Source organism: Pleurodeles waltl, chromosome 2_1 (genome assembly GCF_031143425.1).
Source record: "Pleurodeles waltl isolate 20211129_DDA chromosome 2_1, aPleWal1.hap1.20221129, whole genome shotgun sequence".
Taxonomy (NCBI): Eukaryota; Metazoa; Chordata; class Amphibia; order Caudata; family Salamandridae; genus Pleurodeles; species Pleurodeles waltl.
Genome location: NC_090438.1, coordinates 614,632,089 through 614,653,232, shown reverse-complemented (window position 1 = coordinate 614,653,232; position 21,144 = coordinate 614,632,089). Strand labels below are relative to the sequence as shown.

Sequence of the window (21,144 nt, the reverse complement as noted above, 5' to 3'; positions counted from 1 at the left end):
TGATTTGTGTTTTTGTATCATTAGAGAAGTAATTTAGCTCTGGGAGACATTGCTAATGTGAGCCGATTTGTTTTTTTCTTCTGGACGACATTTTTAAAAATGGCAGATGTGTTGCAGTGATGATGTAATTTTTCAGAGACCTATATACTTCATTTTGGTGTCAAAACATAGGTTTTGGATGTCACATAGTCTTATAGAGACTGAAAATAACTCCTCAGAGCGACCATTCCACCATTTTCAAAATAGCGGCTCTATAATGATGTGCTTTAGCCATTATACTGGTAAATTATATTACTATTGGTTTTGTTTCAGGTTTTCCATGGAATCAAATTCGTAAACATGAGCCGAAGCAGGTGGTAGCAGAAGATCTTTACCTCCTGACAGAGTGTTGCTAATTACCATATCTGAGGACTCCTTCAACAAATAAAAATGTGTCATATGCCAAACTATTCCAAAAGAAAAGCTAACATCAACTGCAGCTAGACAGAAGAGAGTTTGAGATGGTGCAAAAATGCGGCAAGATGAAGTTCACAAAAGATTGAAACTGATGGGTGAATAGGATCAAATATTTTATCATTGTAACAACAAGTGCTGCACATTGTGTATAATGGAAAAAAGCCTGGAAAAAATTCATCAAAAAATAGCAGAAACCAGTGAATCACAACAAGAATCTGAGTCTTCTGAGAAAGCGATGACATCCAAACCCAATGCCCGTCCACTTAGACGGTAGATGGCTACCCCTTGTCCACCTCCAACAACTGATCAGAAAGCAGAGGGTCTTCAATGTGTTATCTGTGGTTTAGCCAGAACAAGGGCCAAAGGGATTGATGAAAGAACAAAGTACAGAGTATGTGAGTCTCAAAGGGCAAACATGTTTTTACCTGCAGCTAGTTTCTTCTAAGATGAAGTTTTTAGCCAAGTAGCTGATCTAAATAGTAAAGTGAATGTGTTTGCAGCAGATTTGTATGCCCATCTAAACTGCATGGATGCATACGTTCGAAAATATGAATGTACAGTGAGCTCCCAGCAGCATTGTAACCACCAGCCTTCAGTTAAGTGTGCACTCTTTTGAAAAAGTAAATTAAGTTTTAAAGCCACTCTTGTGTGCTGCCTACGGGTTGAGATCAGAGAAATAATGGTGACTGTAGATTAAACTGTACTGATCTGTAATAATGAAAATAAACTTTTTGTCAGTCTAACAAAAAGAATAAGCCACTTAGAGTGTCCTCAGCTGATTTGACTCCTGAAGTTCTTACTGCCAAATAAGATTACAGAATACAGTAAAATCAGCAGTGACCATTTTAAGAAACGTCTTGAAAGATTTAGATTTTGGACAAAATGACAAATTTTGTGATGCCCTAGAACTCTGCAAATCATGGAAGTCAACAAGAATGCCTGATATTGTCTCAAGGTTTTTTACATCATTGTTTAAAATCAGCAAAGCAAAACTGTTCTTTAGTTCGGAACAGAAGTCGACAACATTGATGATGGCTTTGAAGATATAAATGAAGACGTGGAAGTCCCGTGAACCAAAAAGCTTATGCTGTACAAATGTACTGTCTTTTCAGAATCATGTTTTATGAAGAACATCACTGCAAAAAGGAAACTCCGCTACACATGATGACCCCCCATGCAATCTATGACAAGTGCAAAAGTAGAGAGCCAATCAATTCAATGAATAGGATTGGTGTCTCAACAAGTTCTAAAAACATAATATGGAGCAGGAACTTGTTAGCAGCTCATGCTGTAAAATCTTGTGAATCCGGCAGCACACGACTTCCAAGTCACTTTACCAGGAAAGGATTTACAGTTGCTGCTCTTGATAATTTTGATTTTGAAGACCGCTCTTATTTGTCTGGAACATTCAGCACACATGATGTGGCCATAGTGCTTTTTCAAGACTGTACCAATGAAGAAGCTGCTGAAAAACAACCTGTGTCAGCTGTAGGCATAAACAAACGAAGCTGAAAAGTTATAACCCAACTGGCTTCCCAACATGTGCAAAGTCACTACAAACCATCAACACGTCCCAGTTTACCAGAAAGTAGCTGAGGACATGGATCTTCTTCTACCTGATGCTGCGGTCCATTTCGCCTATTTGGTGCGGACTGAAGGATGAAGAAAAGCCAGTTCCTCCTTGGGCTGGAATTCATGCTCTGATCTCCCAGGATACTGTCCCACTGCGGAAGGTTGGGTTTTTACCAATAATACCATCTCCAGTCTCAAACTACGCAACAGTATACACAGCTCTTAAAAATTTCCAAAATGTGCGTGCTCAGCTTGAAGACCAGCCTATCATGCCCATTTTCTACGATGATGGTGTTTTCCGTATTGTAGTTAACATTTCTATGAGCAATCAAGTAGAATTTGCAAATCTTTATTTAATGAAGGACTTTTTCCACATGACAAAAGTTGCGGTGTGCAAGAAGCTATCTGAGGGGATGTGGAATAGACAATGCACTTTTTGAGGCTGAAATCTTTGGAAGCAAAACTGTCCAGTCAGTATTGAGCTGAACTCATTATGTCCATTCCTCACAAGGTATGCTCATATCTGAGGCTATAGAAACATTGAAGTGGAATGCTTTCTATAACAAGAATGACAAATGAGGTTATGCATATCTTATCGCAGAAGTAAACAAGGCACAGGGTGCATTTCATTCAAAAGACATAATTCAAAGCCAGGCAAAATTCAATACACTCAGTTCAAAATCAGAAAACCTGGAAACCAAGTTTTGTAGATTTTGTCAAAGAATGTGAAGAAAAGTAAGAACTTTGCAAGTACTGGGAAAGGTTTTTACACATGATTGCTCTAGTGAAAAATCTGGTACATGCTGATAGAGAAGGTGATTGGGAGTTGCACATGATAACTCTGGAGTAATTAATTACTGTGTTTTGTGAATTTGATTGCATAAACTATGGGCCCTGTATTTGGAAAGAGTGAAAAAGCTGGAGGTGGAAAAACCATACTTCTACATAAAATTCATCCAAAGACATTTTGTAGAGAAAGACAGAGAGAGAAGTTTCAATGCTGTGGCTGCAGACATGAAACTGGAAATGACGATCCAGAGATCACAAAAAAGCTCCAAGGGAATTGTTGGTCAGACAAGTAAAAATGAATATGTTGCTCGGTGTCAGCTAGTTTACCATGAAGTCCTTTCTATTTGTAATGTTTTCACAGAGATGATCAATTCAAAATTAATGGACCATTGTGAACCTCTTTCCTCACCATGAACTTGTAGGAAAGAGAGGGGTACATTCTAATAAACCTGTTGACAGCTTTCTTTATTCAGCCAGCAGCAAGGAATCCCCTTTTAAATGACTGAGCCTGTGTGACTACACAACTTTGTGACCAACCAGTATGTGGATAACGATATAAATACACATTTACTTGATCTCCTGGAACATGGATCAAAACTATAAACAGAACTGAAGCAGGAGATATTTATATTGAAAGAGAAAAAGCTGTTTGACATAATCACTAAAGGTAAACTTCCACGCTTTAATTGTCATAATAAGAGTTTCATCCAACCAGCCGCTACAAAACAGGTTACAAAAAAACAACTTTCGCAAGCACGTAGAGAGATGGATGTAGCAAAAGAAAGGGGTGAATTTATTGAAGACATTTTGTTGTATCACCTTCTTTCAAGAAACACAATCCTTGATCGAGATGCTTGCAACCAAACCTGTGAAGCACAAACTCATACTAGAGCTCGAAAAAAACCTTTCACCTGAAGAATTTCAGTTTGGGAAGGTGTCCTCATTGAAAGCTGCTGTTCTTGTGGACTATATGTCACAATTGCGAATGATCAAGGTTTCATCCATGCATAACTTCGGGGAGGTTGTTCAAACTGTTCTACAGATATCAAAATCAGAGTGCATCTTGCAAGAACTGCATATTATCTTTGACAGTTATCTTGAACTATCTATCAAAGAATGTGAGAGAATCAGATGAATGTCTACAAATGGAACAATTGACCTTGCCAGCATCAAAAATTTGACACCTATACCTGTGAAACTTGATCATTTTTGGTCATCAAGATTGAACAAGATGAACTTGGAGACTTTAACTTGCCAAAGCATTACTGATACTTCAGTGAACACTGAATTTCCAATTATTGCAAGTGGACTGATTGTCAATGAGGAGTTGGTGCCTGCAGAGATATAATCAAGAGATATGGCCATATTGTTCAATAACTTTGAGGAAATACAATACAAATTGGAGGAAGCTAGCTTTGTGTTGTGCCACATTTTGAGTGGGCTGTTTGAATTGAGTCATTGCACAGTCAAATGACACACATGTTATTATTGTGCTACTTAGATTTGTTGCAATGTTCATAAGTCATGGATTGTCAGAGTTATGGATACGTTATGGAACAGACGAGAAGAGACACTGAGGCCCTCATGAGTTTAGTGCGCGTCAAAAGCTGCCCTCCAAACTCTTTGGGCCGGAAAACTGCCACTCCAGTTTCCCGCCCACTGGCCCTATTATGAGTTTCCCGCTGGGCCAGCAGGAAACAGGCCACAACATCGATGCCGGCTCGTAATGCGACAGCACCCATCGTGCTTTTCACTGCCTGTAATTCAGGCAGTGAAAGGCGTGACGTGGAACCGCCATGCAAAAGCCGTCGGAGATGGGACTCATAATCCCCAGGGCAGCGCTGCCCTGGCAGATTAAGACCGGCCAGACTGTCCACCGGCAGTAAACTGGCAGTGCCAATGGTTGGACTGTGGCGGCTCCGTCACGGTCATAATGTGGATGCCGGGCCGTGGCTTTGGCGGCGGTCCGACCGTCACCGTCAGTCTGGCGGTCCCAGGACCACCAGATTGGTAACAAGAGCCTTCATCCTGCTTCATATTCTCTACAAGAAACTTGGCTCAGAGATGCTCAGTGTTCCTATCGAGGCACATATTCTTATGGGTGATGGCACTGTGAGCAAAATTTGAATAAAGCTTGGAGCTTTAACTCCTGAACCTGTGAAGTTCCTATAAGGATTTGCTGAGATGGAAGAAGATGACTTTAAAGACGTAGAAAAATACCTTGTGCCTGTGTGGAAAAGGAATTCTGACTGTCACACATTTGATGATCTTTGGTACAGTGAGTTTGAGAGATCAGTCCCGCTAGGTGACTTTCCACCGATGTCATATTCTGTGCCTGGACACATTAAAAGAGCACTCTTCTTGATCAGAAGATGTGTAAATGTTTTGGATCATGCATATATAGAGAAAGATCTATGTGAATTTGGTTGAGAAGATATTGATGAAGTGCTAAAACCTACGGAATTTCTAAAGCCTCTACCCACAGAACTTACATGTACTTGCAAAACCTGTGCTACAAATAGATGACCCTTTTGATATGCTCTTCTCAGATGTTCAACATTCAGCAAATGTACCACAAGCAATTGCCGAAACAAATAAAGTGAACTATGAAAATGTGTCTAAAACAGGAGTGATAAACATTTTTTTTCATATTCAGATCATAAACATTTTATAAAAAACATTATTTTTTGTTTCATTTCTGTATATATCTCTTCCTCCTCTGCTATAGCTGCCATTTTGGAATGTAACTCTAAGGTGTTTTTGTTTTTTATCTCTTTAAGACTACTTAACCCCCAGAACCGATGTCTTGACAACAAAATAAAGTATATAGGTTTCATGGTTCCTAAAAGTGAAAACATTGCTGCAAAGCACCTACTCTGTGTTAGATTTAAAATCAGGCTGGTACGAGGTCTATACAGCACTACAACAAAGCTTAATAATTGTGTATTTTTCACATCATTCATCTGATTTCAGAACACTTACCAGTTGTAGAGGGCAACCTAGCAAGTGCCTGCGGTGGTAATCTAGGCATATAATTTCAGTGGGAATTTTATGAAGCAGATGTGCAGCAGTTGTTTGCTATATGGATCAAGCCTCACCTGAGTCAGTCCTCCTTGTTAACCAATGATGTAAATACAAACTCTTTGACAGCCGATATTAAAATCATGACATTCTTGTGGACACATTTTGATGTCCTGCTTAGGATTATTGATCCATGCATACCCAAGGTCAGTTTTAAATCCTCTAATAGAATAACATTTGATTGTACAGGGCCTTTGTTCTACTGGCAATAGTGGTCTGTGCTAAATTGCTGTGTAGTACTTCAACTACTAAAAAACCAAAAGCTCCATACACCACTGACTGGCCTACTACATTTCCGTATGATCATCTTCTGCAGTGAAAACTCTGAGGCTCCCATAGCCAGATATTTTGTTTTTTGAAAATTATTTCCTTAGCCAAGGGGCTAAAATACAGTCCATTATAAAAAATATGTGTGGTGGGTGCTTGATGAGGATGAGTACTGCCTGCTGGGCCCTTGTCTATGCTCTACATGTGTTAGAACCCTTGGCTGTTATAGATTTTGCATGCATTGTGGTCCTGACCCCTCTGGGCCCCTGCATCCAGACATAACCTTCCCCAACTCATGACAGCATTTAAATCCCCAAAACCTCTCTGCATCCTATCTCTGGTGCCTCCTATTCTGTGACTGCTTGGCGCCCCCATTTCCCACTAGTAGCTGAATAATGCCCTTGTGTATGGAAAGCTTCTAACTGTCTATCTACTCGAATTTAAGAAGTTTCTGTCACACCAATAAATATTCTGTAGGCATTGCAGTCTTTAGTTGAGTGGTCCATGTAAGAAATTGGCACTTGATTTGCATCATTCATGCCTCTATGGTATAAGAAAGAAGTTGGCCTCTCTGTCCACTGCAACACAAGATGGTGATTTGCTGGTATGTTAGCCCCCACAGACCACTCATTTTAAGGTAATATTTTTACCACTGAATTCAATTAATCCAGTTAAACCTGAATCATGTGCCCAGTTGGATAATCTTATCTGTGCCCTTATCTTCCACCATCTCTCCACTTTCAAACTGCAGTGCAAGGGTCAATATCCAGTCAGTCAGGGATGGTTCCTCATTCTGTTCTATTGAGGTAGATGCCTGTCCAGGAAATGTGTGCTGAACATCTCTCAATCCCACACCTTCGAGCAGCTCCTTCAGGCAGTTCCTACACTAGTCTCCACTGCTGGAGTTCTACTTTGTCATCTATTATTTTTCCATTTTCTATCTTTAACAACCAACCTAAGCCTTGCGGAAAATGGTAGCATGTGTATCAAATTAGTCTCACAGATCTTTTTCTTACATGCATCAAACCATTTTCACATTTTCTAGACCGACTGTAATCTGGAAAAATAAAAATGTTTGTGGTCTCAATTGGTATTGGGCCTATGTACCTTACTGTTAGGATTCCGGGATACACTCACATGCAACAGGAAGTGCCCCAAAATGTGACATGGTGGTATCAAATTGTTGACATTTAAAACCACCCTTTTGGAGAATGTGGGTAACTGCTGAATTTGTGTCCGGGCTGTGAGGGAAAGGTCTGGAATTTGCAACGATCCACAAAATTCGGACCCCTAAGGAACTCCCACATTTTTTCCTGATTAAAAACAGTATTCCTGCTGGACCTTGTGCCTGCAACAAGAACAACATAAACCAGGGGCCATGCAAAATTTGTATGGTCCCCGGTTTGATCGATGCTTGGTTTTTACCAAATTTTAAGGATTACAGGGCATTCTGGTTAAGAGAATTTACTGGGAGCCACGCAAGAAAAAAAACATGTGGACTCTCCTGGGCGCCTAGTTTTGAGAAATGTCTTGCTTTAGGAGTGTCCCTTGTTTGCCAGCTGTCCTCAATCCTGATCCCATTCAGCATAGCATGTGAGAGGAAATTGGGATTTCCCCCCAATCTGCTGGGCAGTATGCCAAACCTACAGCAAAAAGAATCCAAATGTCCTCCTGCTTGCCATGGGTAGGGGATTCTGTAGGCCCAAGATGGCCAGAAAGATTGTTGGAGCTTTGGAATGAGGGGGTTACGCCTGATACCTGAGTGGGCAGCCCCCATCCCACATTTTTCCTATAATAGATATATATAAATATATCAGTACATTCAAAGATGCCTGTCCAGTACAGTATTGACACAGCAGCCATTTTGGAATGGTATTGCGCTTATTGTATCATTGTTCTTCTGCTCCAAGATGGCCACGAAATTGCTTCTAAACATGGCAGCTATGTTGGAACTTTAAAACAACAATACATTATGTACAATACCATTGTAAGAATGGCACCTGCAGCTATGTCTTCTGTATATTTGTAATGCATGTGTGTCTGTTTCATTGTGGATTGGTAATTGATGAACACAAGAATGAGTCAGTGGAAGGATGAATGACAAAGTGCAAGTATAATGACTTATTGAGTGCCTAAACTCACCAATAACTGAAGAGGCCCTCTTCGTTATGATCCAAACTTATTGGCAATGCCAATGTTTGTTTCAGTTTTTGGTTGGTCTTTCGCTGGACACAGAGTGCTACTGTTATGGCCAGCCGTCATTTTATTGCAAGCTAAAAGAACATATAGGGCTGCCTATCACATTTTTGCAGCTTCATTCACCTCTACCTCCTTAATTCATACAGTACGCACTGATGTAGGTATCGCATGGCTAGTTTGACCATTGAATCTGTGCTATTTCTTTTGATTTAGCATTTTGGGTTACATCACTGTGATCCTGTTTTTCCACTAAAAGATCAGTTTCTTGAAGCAGCACTTCGCAACAAACTTTTTTGGTATCTTGAATGCGCCCCCCTAAAAAGTAATATTATACCTCATTGAAATGGCCCCTCACAAATGCCAAGCTTAAAAAGCGAAATACGAGAAATAATTATATTATGTAAATCAACTCATTGCAGACATGATTCCATGGACCAGTTTTCCAATCCCTTGCAGCTATTTGGAAATATATTGCTAGACTGTGAAGATTTGCAAAGTGCACTTATACATAAAAAGCAATGCTGCAGTACACCCCAACATATGCATAGTGTAGCAGTAGAAAGTTAAATTAGGGAGAGAAATATGTATCCTGTTAGTCAACCATAACACTAGCAAGGAAACGTTAATACAAATAAGTTTGCTCCTCAAAGATGGCTACTCTATTTATAGAGCAATGAAGTTATCCTGATCTTGGGTACTGCCAACAGGAACAGCATAAGAAACAAATCCATACGAAAAAGGAGGAACAGATCACAGCCTAAACTAACTAGAGCAAGCTTTGTATAATTGGGTACTTGGATGACAGCGACCTTGCGCTGGCTGCTACCCACTATTTCAGTAAACCAACCTGACTGATAAATTGTAAATTAATCAGTTTCAATTTGTAGGGAGCACATCACATTATAATTATCAGACAGTCATTATATATCATAATTTACATTCAAATGTTTCTTCTAAAAACATATATTTAGAAAAACATGATCTCTCAAATTAGTTTGTATCTGAAATCAAAGATCGGTTCTGATTTGTAGTGTTTATCTTTTTTTTTTTTTTTAAACATATGTCAAGAACACACGTTGAGAACAGTCTCTGCCCACATGTCTAAAATAGCCTCAGCCAAAGGGCGCTTCACGGCACGCAGACGCTTTGTCAAGGATGAAAAAAATTTAGCATGTTCTGTGATCAGTAAATAACATGACCGATAATAATCAACCTTTAACTTCCATCAATACAAAATTACATATTAATAGTGCATCTAACGTACATTAAATATATTTCAACATTTAATTCTAATTATTATACACTAGCAGTCAATGCATACTCTTAATAGTTTAAAACACCATCATAATGATTTATATTATATTATGACCCAAATACAACATATGTTTAATATCTTTAATATCTAAAGTCGAATTTCATCATTTTGTGTAGCTCGGTGAGTTCTGATGCATCATATTCACAACAAACTCCTGTATGCCCAACTATAGCAATTCTTTGTGTATTTTCATCTATATGATAAGTTAGAATATATAGTGTTTTACTGAGCTCTTTTCATGTTTCCTTTCTTGCATTTCAGACTAATGGCACGTGGTATTGTGCTGAATGAAAATATTTAAAAAGGCATTGTGAACAATGCAAAAATATTTTTGTTTAAAGTCAAACTACTGAGTTTCTTGCAGCAAGTGAAATTTACAATTCGAAGCGCTTGCTAACATGCTATTTCTGTTTCATTTTAGGTGCAGGTCTTCGGATTGTACTCTAGGGAAGGATTCCATGAAATTTTTGACTGCCCAATAAAAGTATGTAAGCTGCACCTCTATTTTATGTTTAATACTTACAACTGTGGTCTCTGCATTAACCACGAGTTATAACATTATGAACAGCTACTCATTACCATTCCTTAGTGAATGTAATTCAAGGTTGCATGCAATGATGCATTCATCACATAGCTTCTGTCAACACAATGTATGGCTTTGCTCCACCTTATTTTTATTATGCTCCACTACATATTTTGCATCTTTATATGCAAGACAGACACGGCACCCTGTGGCCTGCAGCTGCCTCCAATAGTGCAGGAAATAGACTGACAGGGTGTGGTAAGATGCACTGCTATACCCTCCCCGGTCTCACTGAAATGGATGGAAGGAAAGCAATAATCTGTCATGCAAACTCTGGCTCTAATCTAAAACTAGGGAAAGAGTTGAGTGAGTAGTTCACATCATCTTTGCCAAGTTACCTTTTTCTTTCTGGTGCGAGAGGTTAGGAAGCATCTAAGATTACTTCAGGGGTGTTCACCAATGGGAATGTCAGAGACGCTGGTTAAGTTCCCTCCAAAAAGATACAAAGACACACATTGTAGGGAACTGTTTTTAGAAGTAAAAATACTTTAAACAAGTGAAAGTAAATTAACCCTGAGACAAATAAATTGAAGTCAGTAGTTAAGATGTCAGACAAAAATTCCTGCTGGCTGTTTTTGAAATCTTTAAACATACTCACAAGTGACATTTGTTAAAGGTCAAATCTGGGGTGGATGTAAAAACCCCAGAAAATGTTCAAGGAACAATAGTGTCAGCTAGACTGTTTAAGAATGCTTATCAGATTCCACTTGTGGAAGTAATATATAAACTAGTCAGCAATCTAAAGAAATAATTGACTTTCTGACAGCAGTATATTTTTTTCATCTTTTATGTCGTCAAAATATATAAAACATAAACCAAAGTGTTGCTTAATATCTCTTTATATATAGACATATGTTTATAAGGCTCTGCTTACCCACTGCCCACTAGACTTGTTGAAATCTACATGCCGCACTCTCCTCAGACAAGTTAGGTAGGAGGTGGTGACAAACTTAGCTCCTGTGTTAAATGGAAGGACATTGGCATTTTATCTAAATATCACCTCCTTTGAGCTGCTTTACAAAGTACCTGAGATTGTTGTGTAATTGAGTCTCATGGTAAGAACATGTGGTATTGTGTGACCCACATAATTGGTACAAGAATGTGTTGTAACAATTAACTATTATGCCTATAAATTGTATCGAATTGTGTCCTGATATATACAGATATATAAGAATATTTATAATACATTATGTAATATTGCTATCCTAATTATAGATTGTTGCAGTTCATCCTCAATTTGGACGATCCAGCTTTAAACAGTTTGTAACTGGAGGAAATAAGGTATGTGTTTGGTAAACCTTTATTACTGAAATTGAAATTACATTCAGCGTTATCATCTAGCTACACCTCAATTAAATTCCCCCAGTGTGATCTTAAAACCCTGGTGACCTTGGGCATAGCACACAATTCTGAACTATGATTACAATTATGTAATAAAATCAAATATTCTTCATTTGAAACTCTTATATACCCATCCTCATAATTCAATGCATCTTAGCGATATCGATTGTAAAACTGTATTCAAACATTCCATAATTTCAACCACCATCTCATAGCGATGTTCCACTAAAGATTTTTTCTTTGAAAGTAAGCTACCTTAATCAAAGTTTTGCTTAATTATTGATACAGCCCTGAAAGCAGGGTTCCCTGAAATTTCTAGCATGCTGTGTAGAAGAACTCCCTAGTATCATGTAAGAAACCCAGCCAAAGCCCTTCTTTTTGATTTCCAAACTGCTGAACAAGCAGATCCGAGAAATTTACAGCTTCTTTTTCTGTAAGTGTTTGTTTGTGAAACAGAAGAGTAAGAATTTATCTGTGATATTTTATGGTGCCCTTTCACATTATATAAGTGCAATCTGACTGGCTTACTTTACTTTCAGCACACTCACTGCCTTCATGTGGTCTTTTAGTCTGAGTCTTTGAAAAACCTTTACTGTAACATAAGTACACTCTCCAAGCTTAATAAAACATATTAAGGACTTGGCATAATTCAACTTGGGAGAGCGAAGGCCCATTTTGAAAAGGCTGTACCATCTTCGCAGTTAAGGTTAAACCAGTGAAGGTTCATGGGTTCCCTTAAAAGGTTTCTGGAAGATGTACAAAAGACAATTTTTGCTAAATTGCAGGGTGTCGTACCACCAAATTATTAAAAGTTGAAACATGCTTATTTATAACTGGTATATCTTAGTACCGAGAGTCAGTGCCACTGACTGCACAGACAGATTTACAAATTCTGCCAGTCTTGTCTGTTTTCCTGTGCAATGCCTCTATGCTTCCACTGGCATGGGCTATTGAATTAATCTCAAGTTGAAAATGTATGCTGATGATATGTATATATTATTTCACATGAATGACAGATCAGAAGAACAAAGAATCCTAGATTATACAAAGATTACTTTGTCTCGAAGGCTCCTAATCACAGATTTTATTACTCACCACCTCCAAAATGATCGCTTTCACGTGGCCAAGGAAAATGGACCTCGGCCCGTTTACCCCACAATTTCTTATTTCAGCTTTTTTCCTTTTACCCCTCAAATAAAAAAAAGTGGCAGAAATGCAAATTTTCAAAACTCAGGCCCTTGTTATGAGTCTAGCGGTCCCAGGACCGCCAGACTCGCAGTGGCAGTAGGAGCGCCAGACTCGCAGTGGCAGTTGGACCACCGCCAAAGCAGTGGTCCGGCCTCCACATTATGAAAATGTCGGCGCTGCCATGGTCTGACCGCCGGCACCGCCAGTTTGCTGGTGGTCGACAGCTTTGCAGTGCCAGCAGTCTTAATCTTAAACACTGCCCTGGGGATTACGAGTCCCCTATTAGCCGGCTTTTGCATGGCGGTTCCACTGTCATGCAAAGGCTTGCAGAGACGAGGTGCCGGGGGCCCCATGGGTACCCCTACACTGTCCCCGCTCACTCACACGAACACATGCACACACGCACCCACAGACACCCCCCTACCTCCTCCATCCACAAACACTCACTCACCCCCCATCCACACTCACACACGCACCCCCATCCACAATCATTCACACCCCATCCCCTCCACACACACGTATATTCACACACTCCCCTCTCTGCATCTGCACACTCCACTAGCACTCAGACACCCACATTCGCGCACACACACTCACACACAGATGCACCCAATGCTGCCCCCACCCTTCACTCCCCCACCCCCAGAGTCTTGATGACATGGAGGTGCTGGTGACCAGGCCGACGGAGTTGGACTCTGCCCAGAAATGGGTGGAAGTCCTTGCACGACTCCAAATATGGCAGTCAGCAGACCCCCAGCACTGATGAAACCATAATGAGGGCCTCAGTCTGTTACAATAACTAAGATTCTCATGGTTATCTACCTCATGTGCTTACGGCAATCCCACTGTTCTGAAACAACTTATTGACCTCTTTCTCTCTCGGCCACAATACAGTATCTGTAATGAAATGAACAACCCTGTTGTATCTAATAGCTCTGTAGCCAGACAGTTCTCACAAAATTCTCTACTCTCGACCCTACTTTCCTTAGCTAATGCAGTTAGCAATATGGCTACTTTAGAATATTGACTCAATCTTTCTATAGCTCAGTGGTTGTATAAAGCTCTCTAATCACTCTGACAGAAGCAGTGGCAGAAGAAGTAGTGGCCGTAAGCCAAGGACACTGTGATCGTATCTCGCTCTTTATCTTCCTGCACTCTCTCTCATACTCTTTCCCACAGACACCTTTTATAATTATTTGGATTGATACATTTATTAGCTAAGTTATACATTTCTTGAGATGTTGCAGAATTAAACAATGCTGCTGTTCACAAGCAGCAGGGATTGGATAGTCGTACTTCCTTTCTCATGCATTCCTTCACTTCTGCAAGAACAACTGTACATACATGAGTGTAACGCCTACTCAATTCCCATTATTCATATAATGCTAATGTTTCAATCACACAGTTGTTATTTTCTAAATACAGATCAGCACATACCAAATCAGTTTAGTGGGTGGGTAAGATTGTACTTAATACCGGTTCTATTGTTTTAAGACAGTTTGTAGCATCTTTCAAGTCAAGAAGAGGTTATAGACGAAACATTTAATATAAATATGTGCCAGCCTAGCAGGTTTTGCAAATCATGCAACACGTGTTACATGAAGTTCAGAGCATGCTTTTAAACATTTAAGCAAATACAGTTTCTAGGCCTAGCAATTCATTCTAATGATTAGTATTATGATTTTAGTTTTGAACATTTAAGCAAATACAGTTTCTAGGCCTAGCAATTAATTCTAATAATTAGTATTATGATTTTAGTTTTCTATTGGGGGCCTTACCAATCCCCCCCGAGATGGTTTGGAACCATCATAAAACCACTTCAATTATTATTCTTGAATAATTTAAGATTCTTGCCTTTTTTGTTTTAGTTTTTCCTTGTCTTTCAATCTTATGTTCTTCACTCACTCTTTCATTTCTATATCCATTTTCATTCTTCTTTCAAATGTGTGCTCTCTGTGTTTCTTCACTAGTAACCTTATAATTATGCAAAAGCAATAAAGAAAGATGATGCATATTATCACTACTGTAATATGATTAGTATATAGCTAAGGGCTCCACCTTCCTATCCCTTTAACCATGTTCCTACTTTTACAAACCCTTTAGGTATACTTCCAGCTATGGTTGGGAGTCTCCAAAGATTCTTAATCTAATTTCAGATCAGTAATGTTATTTGCATATGCTGCTATCTTTTTACTTTCGTCCAGAATGTAACTGCAGCAGTTTTCAATTCTTAACATTTTACAGACTCTGCCTTTCTCAGCCAAAAGAATGTCTAAAGCATATTGATTTTGTAACACTATTGATCTAACTGCAATAAGCTCTGTGGTTTCCAGTAAAATAGACCCAGATGTACTTGTAGCTAATCTCTCGTTCACTACAAACTCCCACAGCTGAAATGATTGCCCAAAATATGTCCCCCACCATTTGTGCCCCTTCATTCACACTTCTTGTATATCTCCTAGTTGCTGTGGTCATTGTTAATGCATCTAAAGATTCTAAAGAATCTACATGATACATTTTGGGAAAGAATAGTCCTAAATAACGTATTCCCTCCCAAAATGCAGGTAATTTAAAATAAACATTTGTTCCACAAATAAAATACATTCCTGGTACAGTTGAATTGTCTTCTTACAAAATTTGCCATTCACCTCCTGATAATTCAAAGGCATGTTCACACCTGCTGTTCCCCACTAATATTTTCTTCCCTTGTATCTGTCGTTTATACACGTTTATCTTGCCAGTCAATCTTTCTTCTAACCTTAGTTTAGGTACGGTTATCTTTTTCCTGAATTCATCTTCCTCTCTTTTCCATACATTCTTTTGCACATCATTCTTATTGTTCTCAGCCTTTGTAGGTCTTTTGTTTCTTTCCTCTAACATTTGTATAAAAAACGTTCTTGTTTACTCATTTTATATGTTAAATTTCTCTCATGTACATTAACTGTTTTTACAGGGAAATAAGATCTAAAATAGTGCCAAGCTGTCTCCATTTTCTTAGCTTTTAAATGTAAATTCATGTTTTTCATTAGTAGTAGTTTAGAAAGCACCATTTCATAATTTGAAAAATAGTATTCAGAATGTCCATATCTATATAGTAAGCTAAGCAGTGTACTACAAGAAGTGGCATAGTTCAATGCTATATGGTGGTATGAAACTTGTTCATCTGCTAAAGAAGGTATGTGTGTGCAAACAAAACAGTCCTTGACGTCTAAAGCCCTAGAATATTCTTGCAATATTCTAGAATAAACTTGTTGCATAACCGTATTTCATATAGTCTACAAAGGAAGTCTTCAGTTTGTCTTTGCCTATTGCGAAATGATGTGTTGCATTCTATAATAAAGGTACCATCTTCTTGGTTTCAGGTGTGAAATAAATCACTTGAAAAATTGCTATTGTTATTAATATTGTTAATATAAGATTCTCAGTGCTACACATAACATTTCTATAATCTTACTACCAAAGTGAGTACCTCAATCTGATTCCAGAGAGATAGGCATACCATACCTTGGTATCAGTTCTCCTAGTAGTAATTTAGCCACTGTGAGACTGTCATGTCTTCTTGTTGGATTTGCCTCCACCCACCAGGAAAAGATGCAGACAATCACCAAAATGTACCTTAGCCCATTAAAGGTGACATTTCAATGAAATCCATCTGCATCCTGTTGAAAGGTCCTCCTTATTAGCCTGAATGACTCAGTGTGACGTGTTCTTTTTCCCACATTCATTTGCTGACATTCAGCGCATCTGTTGCAAACCTCTCAAGCCCAGGCTCTAAACCTTGGGTTGTACCAAAACTGCTTCACTGTTCGAATCATGGCATTTCTACTCAAATGTGCCTGTCCGTGTAGATACTGTGTCATTGAGATAAGCAAACTGTCTGGTAACATTGGTTGTCCTTCCAATGAAACCCAAACGTTACTGTCATCAATTTCACATCCTACCTTGATACAACCTTGTTTTTCCTCAATCAGTCCTTTCTCTTGCATGAGTCCCAACTGTCTACAGTTCTCAGAATCATTGCAAGAAGGCTAGATTCCTGTCTCCCAGTCATGCATGATCCATTGTAAGTGCATGACATAGTTGCACTGTAATGTTGCAGGTAGTGACATAGCTACAGTCACTCCTATGCGCTGCTCATTTTACAACGGCTATTACAATGGCTTCTTGTAACGCCTCCAATAGATCTTTCACCTGTTGCCCATTTCTAATAGGCATTCCAGCAGATGCACAAATCTGTGACATCAAGGTAATCATGTTCATAATGATCACATTAATTTTCTTCTTGTATTGGCAACAGAGTATTGGGATTTAAAAGATGACATCTTTTTAGTACCACTTTGTTTCCAGACAATATCTGTTGCTCATATTTGGTGAGTTGCGAATTTGTGAGGTGCTGAGTTTTAGTTTTGGTTAGTAACACCTCAGCTGAATGCGGGATCATAACAGTCAGACGAGATCCAATCACAATATTGTCACACTTTTCCAGACTCACACTCACTGCACCCACCGCTTTCAAGCACCCAGGCCAAGCAGCCACCACAGGATCAAGAGGTGCAGAGATGTATGCAATCGGCCTTTTGTAACCTCTGTGAGTTTGAGTTAGCACTGAGAGACAGAGACTTTCTCTCAGTTCCAGGAATGTTTTCATGCATTTGTTGACATCAGTAATGTCCTAATGAGTCATTCGCAATAAAGGACTTGCCACCAGGGAAAGGTTGGGTAGCCACTGTCTACAGTAGCCAACCATTCCAAGAAACATTCTGACCTTCTTTTGTGTTTTCGGGGTGTGCATTTTTAAAATCAGTTCAATCCTATCTTTGGACACCTTCCTTGTCCCTTTTTCATTTATGTGTCCCATAGATTGTACTTCCTTCTGTCAATATTGCAGTTTCTGTGGTGACACTTTTTGCCCATTTTCAGCTAGATGGTTTCAAAGGTCCTCAATTTTTCTTTACAATCTGATTAAAAAGTGACCGCCTCTCAGTACACCACTGTGGGACGCAATACCACATGATTACCTTCTCTTGGAACATGAAGGAAAATAAGAACTGACTGTCTTTGTGTAAAGGTATGGAAACAAATGCATTTCATCACAATGAACCATTCAGCTGTGCAGAGAATCTGGTAAAATATGGTGACTAGATTCAGTACCATGGGACAGCATGGGATTAATTCATTAATTTTCCTCAAATCCTCCACTATTCTGTATTTGCCATTTGGTTTACGTAATCCCATGATTGTTGAGTTGCATGGATTCGCAATCAGTTCTTTTAATATTCCCTTTTCTAACATTTCGTTTATCAGCCACGTAATTCCTGCTATTGTTTCTGGTGTCATTGGGAGAGGGGGTGTTCTTGGGAAAATTGTATCTGGCTTGACTTTTACTTGTACTGGTTCAACTCCTTTTGCTAATCCAGTGTCTGTTCTAGTAACGTCCCAGTAATCCGCTTTCACTTTTTCAATCAACTCTTTGGCCAAATGATTTAATACTAACAATGGGAAAAATTCTGCAGTTTCTCTCAAGCATGGCCTGATTCTCACATCTTTGACATAGTGGATTTGAAAAATAACTCCGTCCGGATTACAACTGGTGGTGCAATTTGGCTTGCACAATAAATCCTTTCTCAACAGGTTAACAGGACTTGAATGGCAAACGTCAAACTGATGTTTGTCTCCGAAAAATCCTGTCTTTACCGGAACCTCTTCTGAAATTGGATTAGCAACCAGTTTATTTGTGACACCTACTACTTGTATAATTTTCCCCAAAGGGGTAGATCTGGTACATCTGTTGTTCTCACAGTTGAACGGTTAGCCCCAGTGTTTATTAAAAACAGTACAGAGTGGCCATTCCTAATTCCATCTAAATATAGTCCACCTTGGTCTACCGATAAGGTTGCACCGGGCATTCAATCTGCCTCCCCCCTTAGTCACTGTCATTGCGACGTGCCAAAATTAAATGCCTCATTTTCATCAAACATTGGGAATTGCAATATTAACTCCAGATTCGGAGTACATTTTGGGTCATCCTGTGCAATTAATTTTGAATAAATTCCATTCACAGTAGACTAAATGACAGGAGGTTGTGGCATAGGTATAATTTGATTCTGATTCTGTATAGGGGCTTGCATCTGTCCCATGGGGACATTTGAGAGCTGGCTGAACCTGATTCATTTCTTGCATTTGATTACCTTGATTTTCATCAGGATTAAATCTACCTTCCCGCTTCCAATGCCCCACCTTACTGCACACATGACAAACAGTTGTTTCTGTTAACATCACAATATCAACACGTGTACCTGAATCAATAGGAACCCCTCTTCCTGATAACAACTGAATTCCCGTCTGCATCACTCCTCTCATCCTCTGAATTGCTGCCACATTGTCAGCACCTGTAGGGGTTTGAAAAACATGTTGTGCCAACTTAGTCTGGGCTAACATTAATTTTTCCTTAGTGTTTTGCTGTTTCATTTCCTGTTCATCACTAGAATACTGCACATACTTCAAAATCTTTTCTAAAGTCATTGTCTGGCAACAAATGACATTCTGTTGTATATGTTGACAAATCTCAGGTTGCAATCCAAGCACAAACGTTGTAATAAAGAAATCCATATCTACTGGATCTCAATGTATCTGTCCTGTATGATGCTTAAAAGCCTTCATCAATCGTTCATAAAACTCATGCAGTGTCTCTTTAAGCTCTTGCTGCATTCTGTTTAACTTTAAGTAATTCATTACATTTAGTCATCACTACAGGAGACGGTGCAATTTTGGCAACTTCCCCTTGAGGCTCTGAGGTTGACCCATCCAACTGTCATGTCAGATGGCGGTATCATTTGGGAAGTCCTACTGTGAGCAGGAGTACTAACAATAGCTTGCTGTGTCAAAGGTTACATGACAACAAGCTGTGGAGCAATCAGTTGGGATATTATTACTTGTGACGGCATTGGCTGTTTCACTACAGATGGTATATTTACAGGTATCAATGTTTACATTTGGCTAGTAAGCTGTGAGACTGCAGGATCTGCAGCAGCATTGGCATTTGTCAAACTACTTCCAGCATTCTCCACTGAGGATTCAACATAACGTGGAGGACGCATTGATAACATTTCCTCCAACATTTAATTCCCTGAATCAGTATCAGTATCTGTCTTTGGTTCTTCCTGTACCTTGCTTTCCCCCTTAAACTTCTTCTTAAGTGATCTTTCCTCGACCTTTGGTCTTTCTGTTCTTCCTTTATAGGCATAGGGTATAGTCTTGACCCTTCAGCTATGCTTTTCCTCCACACTTGTGCTGTTTGATCCCAAATCACATCTGCATAATTCCTCACTGCTCTTTTAGTTCATCTGACACATCTTCCCCTTTCATGCTTTAAATCCATTCTCTCCCATTCACATAATACGCCAAACTGGGTAGGTCTAGTGGGTGGCTCCAAATCACACAGCATGCCCCTTAATTGTCTGATTGCCATCAAATTAAATGTTCCCCATCTTGGAAAACTCAAATCACCCTCCTTTTCTGTAATTTTACTCCATTCTCAGAGCCAAAGACATGTGTGCAATCCTCACTCCACCATCATATGGTAAGCTGGTGTTCCTTCTGGAGGAGTCTCATCTCCCTCTCTAACTGGAATCACCACATCCCCCTTTACCAATCTTCTTATTGCTTTTAAAATCTTCATTATTGTCAAAAGCTCAGGTTATTTGCAATGATCAGAAATGAAATGTCTCCTTCGCTAAACTTCCACCATTCACAGCGTTAAATTTTACCAACTGAGCAATAACAGCGCCCCACCTTATTACATCACAACTTACTCTCTGCAGCAGCTCCCTCTCCATTACAATTTGCTTCGTTTTTAACAGAAAACGACTAAAAATGCAAAGTTTACTAAATTTTTGTCTGATTCTTCTAAGAAAATCAAAAATAGTCTCTCAACCTGTAAGAGTAAGATCCTTTTTAAGGGATCTACCAAACTTTAAATCCACAATTCATTCAAGTGAGTTCTCGATCTGCAGGAAATCACCCAATTAGCAATGAGTCACCTTTGCGCATCGGGTTCCCCAATTACCAATTTCTGTTAGTACAATTACACAAAGACATTAATTCCCTACTTTTGTGTAATCGACAATGTCTCACACTTTACATTTCACCCTAGCAGGCAAAACAATCTATTATCTATCCCGGGATCTTGGACTACTTCTTATACAGATAACCCCTATTCATAAACTTGGAAAGAAGAAAACAGCCAATAATTTCCAAACAAGTTGATGCAACAGCCTTATTAACACTCACATCTGTCAAACATCTTCTACGATTCAGCAGCTGGCATTTGTAAGCACCTCATCGACCCCGACTT

General features: G+C 39.2%; 1 protein-coding gene across 1 annotated transcript in view; it reads left to right on the top strand.

The window, feature by feature from the left end:
• Nucleotides 1-21,144, top strand: part of VPS41 (VPS41 subunit of HOPS complex) — a 769,622-nt gene that overhangs the window by 213,948 nt on the left and 534,530 nt on the right. Inside the window, exons 6-7 of the mRNA XM_069215796.1 lie at nucleotides 10,101-10,163; nucleotides 11,478-11,543. Of these exons, the coding sequence (XP_069071897.1) occupies nucleotides 10,101-10,163; nucleotides 11,478-11,543 (129 nt within the window). The remainder of the gene's footprint in view (nucleotides 1-10,100; nucleotides 10,164-11,477; nucleotides 11,544-21,144) is intronic.